This window comes from Phoca vitulina, unplaced genomic scaffold (assembly GCF_004348235.1).
Source record: "Phoca vitulina isolate PV1807 unplaced genomic scaffold, GSC_HSeal_1.0 scaffold11, whole genome shotgun sequence".
NCBI lineage: Eukaryota > Metazoa > Chordata > Mammalia > Carnivora > Phocidae > Phoca > Phoca vitulina.
This window is the reverse complement of record NW_022589714.1, coordinates 39557843-39574442: the sequence shown is the minus strand read 5'-3', so window position 1 is coordinate 39574442 and position 16600 is coordinate 39557843. Positions and strand designations below refer to the sequence as shown.

The window sequence follows — 16600 nt, the reverse complement described above, 5'->3', positions numbered from 1 at the left end:
CAAATATTGGAGGAAACTAGAAGAATTCAGGATCTAGTTCAGTTTAGAGGTGGAAAACAAAACCTCAAAGACAAATAACAGCGACAGAATCTGATACCCACAAAGGTATATTACTAAAACATTCTTTGTCTCACCATCACCCCCATTTCTATCAGAGATAGTCGAAGTAAGGCTAATTTGTAAAATAAGTTTAATCTCATTAAATTTGGCTGATTATTTACATAATTGCAGTAAGAATTTACATCATTGCAGCAAGAATTGACCATATAGACTTTCAAGTCTGCTTTGCTGGAACTTTTCATAAGGAATCTCAGATTGAATTTATAAAAGCCTCTCAAGGCCAGGAAGCCAATCCAGAAACCTGCCAGTAGGTCTTGCCTGCAATACCTATAAATTTAGGTGAATTCCTCTCTTCTTGAGGTTCCTAAAACACCCTGAGGTTCCTGGGCTTGCCAGGAAGTGACCTTCCTTAGGAAGGCTATTGGGAACTCTGTAAGCAAGGTAGCAGGCTGATTTTTCAAGGGGCTTTATTGGCTCCATAAAGTCAACCTTAGTTCCTTAACTATTATATCTATGTATGTCTTTCTCAAATATGACATTCCACTGAAAGTCTGGGTAATATAACCAATGTTTCCCTTTGTGTCCGGTTACAAGATGAACAGATTATGCAGATAATTATATTCCCACGAAAATAAGAATATTCACTGACATTTTTTAGTTCTGGAGGGATCAGGTAGGGAGAAAAAGTAATTGTTTCATCTGTGTTCTCAAAAGTATACTTTACCAAATTGCTATAAGTCAGAGGTAGCTTAAGAAAAGAGGTTTTTTAAAACGAAAAAAACATTAAAGAACCAACAATGTTTCATACAAAAAGTCATAAAAATTATAATCATCCTCATCAGTTCATTCAGTCCCATGGAATTCTTGTTGATTTTTTGTTAAGTTTTATGAAACCATCAGTTTCTCTATTAGTGTCCTGTCAGTTCTTACCCAGTTCAGTGGTATGATCTAAAAGTTATCAGAACCTGTGTTCTAGAGTACTTATCAGTGTCCTTTACATGAATTTCTGAAGATGAAACACATTTGCAAACAACTCTAAATGACAAAAGACTTAAAAATGTCCATAGTTAAAGATCCTGAGAGTTCATTATAATGCATTTGGCAAGGAAATTTGGTATTTCTGTGACACATAACATTTTTTAGAGAGGGGGAGGGGCAGAGGGAGAGAGAGAATTCCCAAGCAGACTCCACGCCCAGAGCCCAACATGGGGCCAGTCTCACAACCCTGAGATCATGACCCGAGCTGAAACCAAGAGTCACTTAACCGACTGAGCCCTGGCACCCCAAGTGACACATAACATTTTAAAATGATAACTTTTCAAAATGATAATTGGAATTAAGATTGATAATATATCAGAATTTTAGGAATTTCATATAGTTTCTTGAACACTTATATTTCCATACAAGGATATGCATAAAGAAGGTTTAGCATTATTTCATATTTGACACTGCTTCCCACATAATTTAACATACCATACAGGTTAACCCCACTATCTGAAAGTAGAGCGTTCCTTTTTTTTTTTTTTAAGATTTTATTTATTTATTTGAGGGAGAGAGACAGAGATAGCAAGAGAGAGCACAAGCAGGGAGGAGAGGGATAAGCAGGCTCCCCGCTGAGCAGGGAGCCCCATTCAGGGCTCTATCCCAGGACCCTGGGATCATGACCTGAGGCAGATGCTTAACCGACTGAGCCACCCAGGCACCCCATAGACCAAAGTGGTGTAAAGCAAAAAAAGCAGTTACCATTTGTTTATATGGAAAAGTTTTTGAACATTCTCAGACCTAAAAAATAACCTCTCTTAAACTTTTCTGATACCTTAGGACACATTTTGCCATCGGATCCACAAAATAAATGAACAGAAAGCTCATATGCTCACATAGTCCACAAAGCTATGGCTGTTTGGTATTGAGATGCTGAGTGTAGTTTCTGGCGAAGGTTGTCAAAAATAACAAAAAGGTTGAAACCCCTTGATTAAATAGGATCACAGGTCATTGTGAAACAATACTTAGTTGTCCATTTAATCAAAGTGAGAAAGACTTTGCAAGCAAATACGGCAAGTTACATAGTTGTAAAAAAAACAAACAAAAAAACTTTAGCTCTTAATAGAGAAGACTCCGTTTTCTATAATGAATGACTTGATAAAGATAACATGAAGCACAGGAAATTTTGACGAAACAGAATCTTTTGTTTTCTAGGCAGATTACTTAAAAAGGTAAAGAAAAATTTATCAGGAGCAGACCAGTAGTTCAAGAAAACACCCTTCGTAGCAAATGAAGGAAAATTAAATTTTTGTTTACACAAATACATTATTGATATTAAAGCTTATTTTATTATTTTTTTTTTTTAAAGATTTTATTTATTTATTTGACAGAGAGAGACACAGCGAGAGAGGGAACACAAGCAGGGGGAGTGGGAGAGGGAGAAGCAGGCCTCCCGCGGAGCAGGGAGCCCGATGCGGGGCTCGATCCCAGGACCCTGGGATCATGACCTGAGCTGAAGGCAGACGCCTAACGACTGAGCCACCCAGGCGCCCCTAAAGCTTATTTTTTAATAAGATTTTTATTTATTTGTCAGAGAGCACACAAGCAGGGGGAGCGGCAGGCAGAGGGAGAGGGAGAAGCAGGCTCCTCACTGAGCAAGGAGCCAGATGTGGGACTCGATCCCAGGACCCTGGAATCATGACCCGAGCCAAAGGGAGACGTTTAACCGACTGAGCCACCCAGGCATCCCGATATTAAAGCTTATTTTTAAAAACCCTTATAATAATTCACTTTTTAAATTTATTTTATTATTTAAAAAAAAAATTTTTTTTTTTTTAATTTTATTTGGCAGAGAGAGGGAACACAAGCAGGGGGAGTGGGAGAGGGAGAAGCAGGGAGCCCGATATCAAGTATATAAGGTCTGTTCTTCCAATCTACCATCCATACCTTTTATCTATGTTTTTATATGAATAGTATGTAGTATTTTTTTTGTCTTCAGAAGTTTACATAAATGGATAGAAAATCACCATTAGAACACTGTAAAGTGTTACAGGCAAGACCCACTGATAGGTGCTTAATGGTTGAAAGTTTGAGGAAAACCAGGATATTTGCATAATCTCAAAGTATCTCCCCTAAGATAACAATTACAAAAGTAAAAATAACTTTACAGTGAGAAACCTGGCAAACACTATCACAACCAAATGATCATGGTTAACACCACGAGTAATAACACATTTTGATGTCATGTACCTGTTCAATATGATATACTGAGAAGAGTACATCACTTCCATAATTTTTTTTTTTTTTTTAAGATTTTATTTACTTGCGAGAGAGAGAATGAGAGACAGAGAGCATGAGAGGGAGAAGGGTCAGAGGGAGAAGCAGACTCCCTGCTGAGCAGGGAGCCCGATGTGGGACTCGATCCCGGGACTCCCAGGATCATGACCTGAGCCGAAGGCAGTCGCTTAACCAACTGAGCCACCCAGGTGCCCACTTCCATAATATTCTTGCCAAAAATGTATAGCCTTAATCTAATCAAGAGGGAACATTGGACAAGCCTAAATTGAGAGAGATTCTCAAAGTAATGGACTAGTTCTCTTCAAAAGTGTCAAGGTCATGAAAAATAGGGAAGACTGAGGAACTGTCACAGATTATAGAAGACTAAGGCGACATGATGACTAAGCTTTACTACCTTCCTAAAATTGTACCAATTTATTTATTATTCTCCTAACAGCAGTATATGAAAACGCCTATTTCATTCTTGTTAGTATCCATGCTCATGATAACTCAACAATGGAAGAACAGAAATAACAGTTTTCCTTGGCACTTTGGATTAGGTGTCTTTTCTGACCATAAAATATTGTCTTACAGAAAAATGGCTACTGGACAGGACCGGGTAGTTGCCCTACTGGACATGGACTGTTTTTTTGTTCAAGTGGAACAGCGGCAAAATCCTCATTTGAAGAATAAACCTTGTGCGGTTGCACAGTACAAATCATGGAAGGGTGGTGGGTATGTATCATAGTTATTGTAACTGTCAGCTATTTTATTCTATAAGAATACATGGCAGTATGTTAGGTCCTGTTTTTGAGATTTCTGAACTGCTGTGTTTGAGATGGAATAGTGGCATCTGTGACCAAAAAGTTTCTACTATTATGTTTATAGCCCATTCAGTTAAATTTTAGTTATTTTTGTTTGTGATCGTGTAATATTTTTCTGTTTCTCTTTTTTTTTTCCTAATCTTAGAATAATTGCAGTGAGTTATGAAGCTCGTGCATTTGGGGTCGCTAGAAGCATGTGGGCAGATGATGCTAAGAAGTTATGTCCAGATCTTCTACTGGTACAAGTTCATGAGTCCCGTGGGAAGGCTAACCTCACCAAGTAAGAAGAAAAGATTGTTTAGGGGAATGGAAGAATTGGAAATAATATTCTTTGAGCCTAGGAACTGATGTTTCAAATTTGTTTTGTATAATTAACACCTGACAAAGTTCCTTTGCACAGCCAGCTTTACTCTCTGAAATGAAAATATATTTGGTACTATGTTTCAGGAACAGTGCAGAGTCATTACAGCCTGTAACAATTGCTGCCCTTAACACCCTTTCAGTTCCTTAATTGTTTAAGAATTGGTGTTATAGTTAAAACTTAATACCAATTTCCATGTTCTTAGGCCAAAAGTCTGAAATGTTTGAAGTAATTAAATTGACTGAAACTAAGCTTTTCCAGAGAAGGATGAGTCAAACTGACATTATAGTGCAGTATCTAGAATTACTTGCTAGAACTGAACAATCTCAAAGGAGATTACCTCTGTGTTTGAAGTGAGCTGTCACTCCCCAGATTGTAGGACATTAGTCTATATGGGCATAGCTAAGTTAGAGGTTAAGTACAAGCTCCAGCCATTATAATAATCCTTATAGATAGTATATATTGAGCATTTGTCCTATGCCAGCCTGTACAAGCTCTCCATAGGCAAGATCTCTTAAATCTCACATTATTGTAAGATAGGTTCTAGTATTACCCACCCCCACCTCCACAAAGAAACAAGTTTAGAGAGGTTAAATAATATAAGTTCACACAGCCAGGAGATAGAAAACTGAGGATTCAGGGGTTTTTTTAGATTTCAGTAGCCACATTCTCACAGTATATTCTACCATGTAGTGTGGTGTGTAGGGATCATGATTTGACTTAAGACTTGAGAATTCACCTATGAATTACAAGTCTAAAGGTGGTGTGCCATAAGCAACTTCACCTTGGAGTTATTGTCAGAAGAGAAGACAGATTTGACTGAAGATTAGTATCTTAACCCTAAAGTAAAATTAACTCAGCTAATGGACATATGCTACACTGCATTGAATAGAATTTTATGCTGGTAAAGACAATGTAACTTCCCAGAAATATAGTTGACTTCCGAGTATGATTTTGAAAAGCTGCATGCTTTAAACTGGATCATTTATTTTCCTTTTAAAATCTTCATCAAATGGGACACCTGGGTGGCTCAGTTGGTTAAGCATCTGCCTTTGGCTCAGGTCATGATCCCAGGGTTCTGGGATCGAGTCCCACATTGAGCTCCTTGCTTGGCAGGGAGCCTGCTTCTCCCTTTGCATGCCGCTCTCCCTGCTTGTGTTCTCTCTCTCTCTCTGACAAATAAATAAAAATTAAAAAAAAATATCTTCATGAAATAATGAACAAAGCCGTTTACCAAATTTAGGAGTTAGTGTATAGACCAGAATTATTAAGACCTGGCAATTTAAAATTATTTTTTTAATAATTAACTTGTGATACCAAGTTATAAAATATGATTTGCAGAAATGTATACACATACATTTTATCAAATATTCTTAAGATACTTTGGAGTAATTTGCCCAGGAGGCTGTGAAGGAACACCAACTACTGCAATAAGGTGTTCTTTCCTCACTCTGTGTGTGTGTGTGTATCATGTTCTCATGCTCTTGCACACGCTTGTACTCTTTTATTTCCTTTGAGGTCTGACTATCCTCTTTCCAGCACAAATAATGATTAAAAGAAAAAAAGCCAAATATTTCTCTAATTCTTTTGAGGATGTTTTAGAACAATAATTATACTAGTTTTTATAGATGTCTTTGTGAAATGGTGCAGATATTCCCATTTTTATGATAGATTTATCAGGAACAAAGAACTTACTTTAAATTCCATAGCAGGTTCAAAGCAAAGAAAGTATGCACATATTGCCATAGGAAACTAGCTATCTACAGCCAGAAGAGCTGCTTGTTATGGTTTAAATAGAAGGTTTATGGTGAAATTGGTATCCCCTGGGGAAGGCTGTCACCACATTCTAGGCATTTATCTTCAATTTGATTATTTGAATGTTGGTATACCCAGAAGTGAAGTGATTGGACTTGGTTGGTTGGATGTGTGTGTGTGCGTATGTGTATATATGTAGCAAGAACCAGCTCACATATTGATCCAACTCACTGTTAACTGAGGTATAAAATCCATATGTCACTTTGTTAATTTATAGTGAGAAATACTGTCTTGAGAAAGACCAGATACTTGGGTTCATGAATCAGGGCAGTGTTTCCTGTAAATTATGTCTTATTTGAAGACAAAAGTAGAAGTAGAAAATACATAGTGGATATATGAAAATAACAAAAAGAATAGGTGATCGTAGTAAAATGTAGTTGAACAAGTTTGAAGCATTTCTTTCCTCTTTGGAGAGATCCACAAAAACATGTTTATGGTCTGGATGCTTTCCACCTTCGTAGTGCTAGAGTCACTAAACATGTTTGCCTCCATGGTGCTTCTTTTTCTTTGCTTCTGTTACTGACCATCTGCCTGTTCATTGACCCCTTCATTTGTGTTACCTCATTTCTGCCAAGCCATTCCTCCCTTTAAGGAGACCTTACACTGTTTATTTATATGATTCCATTATGAGATGAAGGGGATGGGGGCTGACAATCTCAATGTTACCTTCATTTATTGCCTACACATACGATAATTCTTATACTTTTTAGGTACCGGGAAGCCAGTGTGGAAGTGATGGGGGTAATGTCTCGTTTTGCTGGGATTGAACGTGGCAGCATTGATGAGGCTTATATAGACCTGACCAGTGCTGTACAAGAGAGACTACAAAAGCTACAAGGTCAGCCTATCTCAGCTGAGCTGTTGCCAACCACCTACATTGAAGGGTTGCCCCAAGGCCCTACGACAGCAGAAGGGACTGATCAGAAAGGTACTTCCATAGCGTCATATGCTTCTGCTTCCTGCCTTTGGAATCTGCTTTGCTTGGTCACGCTGATCCTTCTTGGATTGATTGAAAGGAAACTTAAACTACAACCTGAATGAATCACAAGGACTCGCGTGGAAGGATATACAAATTCTCTTATGTTTCCAGGTATATGGATGTTGAGAAGCTGTGAAATCTGTATGAAATCAAGTTTCTATTTAGATATAAACTAGAGCAGGTTTTTTTTTTTTTTTTTTTAAAGATTTTATTTATTTATTTGACAGAGAGAGAGAGAGAGCACAAGTAGGCAGAGAGGCAGGCAGAGGGAGAGGGAGAAGTAGGCTTTCCACTGAGTGGGGAGCCCGACATGGGGCTCGATCCCAGGACCCTGGGATCATGACCTGAGCCGAAGGCAGCCGCTTAACCGATTGGCCACCCAGGCGCCCTAAACTAGAGCAGGTTTGAGTTATCAGTAGACTGAGCATTTCTGTCATTTGTAGGTTAATTTATAATGCAGTAACTTGGTTTCTTCATCATTTTAAGGTTTTTTTTTTTTTTTTAAGATTTTATTTATTTATTTGACAGAGAGAAAGAGAGAGCGCACAAATGGGGAGCAGGAGAGGGAGAAGCAGGCTTCCCGCAGAGCAGGGAGCCCGATGCGGGGCTCGATCCCAGGACCCTGGGATCATGACCTGAGCCGAAGGCAGACGCCTAACCACTGAGCCACCCAGGCGCCCTCATCATTTAAGTTTTTTTAAGGGGGACCTCAAGTATAGGGAGTTGAGTCACTCAGAATTTCTGATCAATTTATAGTTAAATACTGGGGCGCCCGGGTGGCTCAGTCAATTAAGTGTCTGCCTTCAGCTCAGGTTATAATCCCGGAGTCCTGGGATCAAGCCCCATGCAGGGCTCCCTGCTCAGTGGGAAGCTTGCTTTTTCCTCTCCCTCTGCCCGTTCTTTCCTCCCACCCCCGCTTGTGTGTTCTCTCTCTCTCTCTCTCAAATAAAAAATGTTTTTTAAAACTGTACAGTAGGGGCGCCTGGGTGGCTCAGTCATTAAGCGTCTGCCTTCGGCTCACATCATGATCCCAGGGTCCTGGGATCGAGCCCCCCACATCGGGCTCCCTGCTCTGCGGGAAGCCTGCTTCCCCCTCTCCCACTCCCCCTACTTGTGTTTCCTCTTTCACTGTGTCTCTGTCAAATAAATAAATAAAATCTTAAAAAAAATAAAAATGTATAGTAAAATATCAGTGGACTGTGCAATGCCTCTCTCATTTTATTTATTTTCCTTTCCCCTTCATAGTGATTTCCCCCCACTCCCTCCCTACCCAACCCAGCTTCTGGCACCCACTGATGTGTTTGGTGTATCTTTTTAAATGTGTGTGTCTTTACAAATTGTACAGTGTTGCTTTGTGTATGTGCTTTTAAAATTTGTGCTTTTTAATTAAAAGACAGTACTGTGTTATAGATCTTATTCTTGTTTTTTTATTTTTTTAATTTTAATTCCAGTATAGTCAACATACAGTGTAGATCTCATTCTTTTTCTTAATTTTCCTTCAGTGATGATTTTATAGATCTTCCCATGTAGTTGTATTTATGTGTAATTGATTGCTTTTAATTGTAGCATAATCCATGGTATGGACCTATCATGTTTACAGACCAATCTACTAGTGATGCATTCATTTGTTACTTCTTTTTTTTTTTTTTTTACTGTTTATATGATAAATATCCTCATTCATCCTCTTTTGGACCGATGCAGGGGTTTCTCTGAGAAATGTTTTTAGGAGTGGACTGTTAGGTCATAAGGCATACACATACTTAGTTTCACTAAATACTGCCAAATCATTTCCCAGAATGGCTGTAACAGTTACCCTACTCCTGAAGTATACAAGAATTCCTGTTGCCCTCATATCCTCACCAGCAATTGCTATTTTCTAATGTTTAAAAATATTTTCAATGTGATGGCTATAAAGTGGTATTTCATGTTTGGTTTTTTAATCCATTGATTTATTTAATGAACTCACAACTTATCTTATTCATTGGGTTACAATCCATTATTACTATTATTAATTTCAATGCTCAATTTGGCCTGAATTTTGCAATGCCTTCCCTTCAAGTTGGTTCCTGTATTCTTTTTTTTTTTTTTTTAACATAAAATGTATTATTTGTTTCAGGGGTACAGGTCTGTGATTTGGTATTTCTTGTTTTTGGTTTGTTTAAATTTATATTTCTCTATTTACCAATTGAAGTTGAGCATTTCTTCATATACTTGTTAGCTAATTGAGTTTCTACTTTTGTCAATTGCTTATTTATAATCTTTACCCAATTTATCATTGGATTTCCTGCCTTTTTGGTTTTGCAAGAGTTCCTTTTATATTGCAGTTATTAGTCCCTTTTCTATTTTTGACATTGCAAATATCTTCTCCCAAATCTGTCATCCACGAACTTTGTTTATGCTATACTTTGTTGAACAAAATTCTTTTAGTCCATCAATTTTTCACCTTATGGTTTATGCATTTTGAATCTTGTTTTAGACATCCATTTCTACTAGAAGTTCATTAAGACCTTTTTCTACACTTTCTTTTATTTGCCTTACAATTTATTTTTAGGTTTTTTTGAATATGTGGAGTTCACCTTTTTATTTGAGTTTATAAATAAAAATCTTATTCTTACTATTTTTATTTTTTAATGTTCTTACAATTATAGAGCCTGTCTTCCGAACAATTACTTATTAAATAATCCATTCTTTCCCGACTTCACATGTATATATAACTGGGTCAATTTCTTTTTTCTTTTCTTTTTTTTTTAAGATTTTATTTATTTATTTGACAGAGACAAAGCAAGAGAAGGAACACAAGTAGGGGGAGTGGGAGAGGGAGAAGCAGGCTTCCCACCGAGCAGGGAGCCCGATGCGGGGCTCGATCCCAGGACCCCAGGATCATGACCTGAGCTGAAGGCAGACTCTTAATGACTGAGCCACACAGGCGCCCCTGGGTCAGTTTCTATAGTATCCCATTTGTCTGTCTGCTCCTGCTCCAGAAACACAATTTTTTTTATTACTGTTTGTAGTATATTTGGTAAGGACTCCCCTCTGCATTTGTTCAAAATTGTCTTAGCTATATATGTGCCTTTGTTGCTTAGTGTGCATTTTAGAATACATTAGCTGAACTCCTCAAAAAATTGTGATGAGATTACATTGAATTTATATATTACAGAGGATAGTTATCTTTTTTTTTTTATAAGTAGGCTCTATGCTGTGTGGAGCCCGGCACGAGGTTTAAACTCACGATCCTGATATCAAGACCTGAGTTGAGATCAAGAGTCAGACTCTCAACCAACTAAGCCACCCAGGCACCCCAGAGAGGATAGTTATCTCAGTGTTAATTTATGCCATCCATAAACATATCACCAATTTTTAGGTCTTCATTTGTGTCCCTTTTAATGTTTTTTTTTTTTTTAAGCTAAAAAGTTTTAGCTGTTGTAGTATTTTTACTTTTTCTGAGATCTGTAATCCAGTATATTTGCCTTTCTCTTTCTCATCTACACCTTTATTTGATATAATACACATGAAGTGTACAAATCGCAATTGTATTCCATAACTAATTTTCACAAAGTAAACCCACCTTTTTAAGAACCACCCAAATCAAAAACAAAACCAGAACCTTAGAAGGAACACCTGCCTACATTTCCAGTCACTATCCATTCCTCTTCCCATTCTACAGTAACCACTGTCCTGATTTCTATTTAGCTTATTTTTGAACTTTATAAAATTGAAATCATTCAGTGTATAAGTCTGGCTTCATTTGGTCAACACTGTCTTTGTGAGATTCATCCATTCTATTGTATATAGTTGAGTTTGTTTATTCTCATTACTGTGTAGTATTGCATTACATGAATATACCACAAATTATCATTCCTACTGCTGTTGGATATTTGGGTTGTTTCCAATTTGGGGCTACTAAGAATAGTGCTGCTATGAACATTCTTATAAATATCTTTGGTGAACAAGTGTATGCATTTCTGTTGGGTATATGATTAGAAGTGTTCAATTGTAAGATTTCCTAAAACCAGTTTTAGTTTGCTTATAGTTAGCTTTAGTAGGTACTGCCAAACAGTTTTCCAAAATGGTTGTACCAATTTATAATCCCACTAGTAGCATATATGAAAGTTCCAGTTGTTTCACATCCTTTTCAGCACTTGCTTTTTTCCTCTTTTGCATTTTAGCCATTTTGATGGGTGTGTAGTGATGTCACTGGTTTTAGTTTGTCGCTGGTCTTAATGAAGTTGAGCACCTTTTGTAAGTTTATTCACCATTTTGATATCTTCTTTCATTAAGTACCTATTTAAATCTTTTGCCCATTTTTTTGTTGTTGGATTATCTTGTCTCATTCATCTGTAGGACTTCTTTGTATAGTCTGGAAATGAATCCTTTATTAATGTATGTATTGCAAATATCTTCTGGTCATTGCCTTGTTTCTCATTCTCTTACTGGTGGCTTCTGATGAACAAAGGTTCTTAATTTTAATTTGGTCCATGTATCTTTTCTTTTTCTTTATGGATAGCATTTTTTATGTGCTATTTAAGAAGTACTTACCTACCTCAAGGTTACGAAGCAATTCTGCTGTCTTTTTTTAGAAGCTTTATTGTTTTGCTTTTCACATTTAGATTTACGACCCATTGTGTATGTGTCTATAGGGTGTGAAATGGGGATCAAAATTCCTTATTATGTGAGTGTCCAATTATTATATATTTATTAAAGCTTTACTTTTTTTTTTTTTTTTTACAAAGGTCTAATGCATTCATGTGTTGTAGTTCCTAGATGCTTATTTTTTTATTGCTATTTTTTAACTTTTTTTCTATTTTATTTTATGCTTGGTTATTGATGTGTAGGGGAATGATAAGTGATTTTTTTTTTTTTATAAGTTCATCTTTACTTTACCTACCTGACAAAAACTTGTGATATATAGGCATACCTCAGAGATATTTCAGGTTTGGTTACCGACAATCCACAATAAAGGAAATATCTCAGTAAAGTTAATCAGGTTAATTTTTTGGTTTCCTAGTGCATATAGAAGTTATGTTTATACTACACTGTAGTCTTACTAAGTGTATAATAGTGTTATTTATTTATTTATTTGTTTGTTTGTTTGTTTATAAGTAGGCTTCACGCCCAATGTGGAGCCCAACACAGGGCTTGAGCTTATGACCCTGAGATCAAGAGTTGGACACTTAATCAACTGAGCCATCCAGGCACCATAGTGTTATGTCTTTAAAAGTACATACCTTAATTTTAAAAAAACTTTGTGCTAAAAAATGCTAACCACCTGAGCTTTCAGCAAGTTGTAATCACTGATCACAGATCACCATAACAAATATAACAGTAATGAAAAGGTTTGAGATATTGTGAGGATTACCAAAATGTAACATAGAGATACAAAGTGAGCAAATGCTATTGGGAAAATGGTGCCAATAGATTTACTTCATGCAGTGTTGACACAAATCTTCAGTTTATAAAAGCACATTGAAGCAAGGCACAATAAAACAAGGTATCCTGTAATCTGCATGAAAATGCTTTTAATAAGTGTACTTAATGGTTAAAAATATTTTCTTAAAATTAGGGCAACAAAAATTTTGCTTTTGTGGTATTACTAGTTTATAATAGTTCTAGATACCAGATCTAAGAGAATCTGGGTCTTAAATTTTTTTTTAAAGATTTTTTTACTGATTCATTTGAGACACAGAGATAGAGCATAAGCAGGGGGAGAGGCAGAGGGAGAGGGAGAAGTGGGCTCCCCACTGAGCCAGAAGCCCAATGTGGGGCTCAATCCCAGGACCCTGGGATCATGACCTGAGCCAAAGACAGACACCTAACCATCTGAGCCACCCAGGCACCCCGGGTCTTAAATTTTTTTAATCAAATATTATGAAACTGGAATTCAGCTGGATCTCCCAGAGCAAAGAACTTGGCAGTTAGAGGCTTTTTAACAGGGTATCTACAGTTTTTCCTAGACATTTTCTAGTACTTTTCATAAAGGCTGTCTTCAAAACAGTGTATCTCCTCTTCATTTGTAACATGTACTTTTAGAACTATTATTTTGTAACATTGTTCTTATTCAGAAGTGCTTTTTCAGTAAAAAGTTTTGCATGCTGGCTATTAACCAAAAGGAAACTATCTGGATACCAACCTGTAGCAAGTTAACTTCTTATGGGGGGGAACCTTAAGGCAATCTGTTATTACTTGTAGAAACAATAAAGATTTGTCTAGAAAAAGCTCAGAAAGAGTTTAGCTTACTTCTAGTTAAAGTGGTAAATTTCCCATGGGTTCCATGTTTTAAAATAAGATGTAAGATGTAAAGTATCCTTTTGCCATTGAACAGTTGTATGATATGCCTTTAATGTGTTTCATTAAGTACCTATTATGTACTGATAACATGTGTTGAAGGGTAGTAGTAGAACTGCCCAGGGAAGCTTCTGAGAAAGACAATTGAGGAATTATTTTATTCTCTGATCCTGATATAGCGGAGTTTATCAAGCTGGAGGCTGCAAATCCTTCAGTTCTTTCAGGAAAATACAGTGGACAATAAAAATGTGCCACTTAGGGGCACCTGGGTGGCTCAGTTGATAGGGAGTCTGCCTTCAGCTCAGGTCATGATCCTAGGGTCCTGGGATTGAGCCCTGCATTGGGCTGCTTGCTCAGCAGGGAGCCTGCTTCTTCCTCTCTCACTCCCCTGCTTGTGTTCCCTCTTTCGCTGTGTCTCTCTCTGTCAAATAAATAAAATCTTAAAAAACAAAAACAAAAAAAACAGGGCACCTGGGTGGCTCAGTTGGTTAAGCGACTGCCTTCGGCTCAGGTCATGATCCTGGAGTCCCGGGATCGAGTCCCACATCGGGCTCCCTGCTCAGCAGGGAGTCTGCTTCTTCCTCTGACCCTTCTCCCTCTCATGCTCTCTGTCTCTCATTCTCTCCCTCGCAAATAAATAAAATCTTAAAAAAAAAAAAATGTGCCACTTAAAGGAGGCAGTTATAATACATAAACATTTGGTGATGAAATATGTCATGATTTTCTTTTATTAGTCTGGGACCAGAGTCAGAAGTGTAATGATCAGGGGTGCCTGGGTGGCTCAGTTGGTTAAGCATCTGGCTTCAGCTCAGGTCATGATCCCAGGGTCCCAGAAGGATCCCTATGCCTCTGCCCTTCCCCCTTGCTCATGTGTGTGTGCTCTCTCTTGTAAATAAATAAAATCTGGAAAAAAAAAAGCGTCTGCCTTCAGCTCAGGTCATGATCTCAGGATCCTGGGATTGAGCCCCACATCGGGCTCCCTGCTCAGCAGGGAGCCTGTTTCTCCCTCTCCCTCTGCACCCCAACTTGTGCTCTCTCTTTTGCACTTTCTATCTCAAATTAAAAAAAAAAAAAAGGAAGAAAGAAGGTTTTTCTTTGGTCTTAGTCTTGTGTACTACATTTTACTGTGTGTCTAATGCTTTAAAACACTTGGAATTGGTTTTATAATGCTTTAAAATCATTGGTTCTTTAAGGGTTTTTTGAGGGCTGTATCCCCTTTTGAAAATTTTTTGAAAGCTATGGACCCTTGCTTGCCTCAGAAAAACACATATCTACACATTAGACAGTTTTGTGGGCAGTTTTCAGGAGATTCACAGACCCTCTGAAAACCACATACCTCAGAATAAGAACTGTTACTACACATTACATTGGTATTTTTGGCTGCAACTCATTGTCAAAGAGCATTGGCAAAGATTATGGTACATACCTTCACTGTTGGCAAATGTTACCTCAACTCAAATGGACATGCTCCTCTTTCTTCTACATTGGTTTTTTTTTTTTACCTATGTACATTTTTATTAAAAATGCAGAGGTTTATAAAGAAGTCTTATTTCTGTATGTCTTATGTAACTATTGCTTTAGTGTGTCCAGTTTAAGTATTAAGTTCCCAGATGGAGTAAACCATCTTTTTATTGATAGTGTTCAAAACAGTGCAATGCCTAGTAAATGGTGTATGATATTTCATATTATATTCCTGGGTCTTCATATGATGTGTGCAACCAAGAAAACTGATAACAGAAATTAGCTGATCTAAGTGTGTATAATCTTCCAGAAATTATTTTTCATGGATGTGACATATTTCAAACCTGTAAGGAAGCCAGGTATTTGTGATGTTTTGATACTGAAGTTTCTGTTCAACTTTGCTCTCCTGCCTCTTAATACAAACCTGGCAATGCTGATCAGCCATACTGTGTTTGCAGCTTATTTTCTGTTTCTGAAATAGTTATGTGTGTGGAAAGCTTTAAGTGGTAGGATTACTTAAAAATAATACTCAAAAACTGCCAGAGTGAAAACTTTCCTTTCAGGGCCATTTTGTAAGTAGTTTGTATCAGCTAAGGAACTCCTTAGTTATCTCCTACCTTTGCTCTTAATTTATTTCTTTCTAAACATATAATGAGCATCATCATTTTATTTTATTTTTTTAAGATTTTATTTATTTGACAGAGACAACAGCGAGAGAGGGAACACAAGCGGGGAGTAGGAGAGGGAGAAGCAGGCTTCCTGCAGAGCAGGGAGCCCGATGCAGGGCTCGATCCCAGGACTCCGGGATCATGACCTGAGCCGAAGGCAGATGCTTAACGACTGAGCCACCCAGGCGCCCCAATGAGCATCTTCTAAATGCCTAGGACATGAAGCAGTTGTGTAGTTGTATAAGAAATTATAAATCATTGTTAAAGATGAGAGTTGGGGGGGTTGGAGGGACCCCCTGTTGGCTTTGAAGAAGTAAGCTGCCATATTCTGAGAGGGCCTTTGGAGAAGGCCCCCATGGCTAGGCTCTGAGAGTTGCCCTCTGCTGACAGCCAGCAAAAAAAATGGGGACCAAATTCTGCCAACGAGAGGTAGCTTGGAAGACACTAATCAGCTCATAGCATAGAGGAGGGCACACTTATTACCAGTACAGTAACTTCTCTTTTGTAGTTATGGTACCTGGAATTGTGGACTATAGCTAGAGGTTTATCAGTTTAACCCCAAAGTTTTGGCACAACTCATCAATGCTCTCTCTTATGCCAGTTCTGTTCATCATTGTACTGGAGGTACAAGACTGCAATCAGAACAGACGGGGGAATAAAAGATATTCAGATGTGAAGGAAGAAGTAAACTTTGTTTGCAGGTGAAATGATCATGTTTGTAGAAAATCCTAAGGAATCTACCCTTGCCCCCTGCCCCCCGCCAAAAAATGCAGTAAGTTAGATTAGCAAGGTTGTAGGGGACGAAGTCAGTATGCAAAAATCAATAGCATTTCTACACACTAAAATTTAAAACGGGAAATTGAAATTTAAAAAGACATATTATTTGCAATAG

The 16600-nt window shown here is 37.6% G+C and overlaps 1 protein-coding gene across 1 annotated transcript in view; it reads left to right on the top strand.

Annotated features, from left to right (window-relative positions):
• The window catches only part of POLH (DNA polymerase eta), a 33738-nt gene that overhangs the window by 3439 nt on the left and 13699 nt on the right, over positions 1-16600 (top strand). Inside the window, exons 2-4 of the mRNA XM_032409756.1 lie at positions 3913-4053; positions 4288-4422; positions 7029-7246. Coding sequence (XP_032265647.1) covers positions 3917-4053; positions 4288-4422; positions 7029-7246 — 490 coding nt within the window. The 5' untranslated portion in view covers positions 3913-3916. The remainder of the gene's footprint in view (positions 1-3912; positions 4054-4287; positions 4423-7028; positions 7247-16600) is intronic.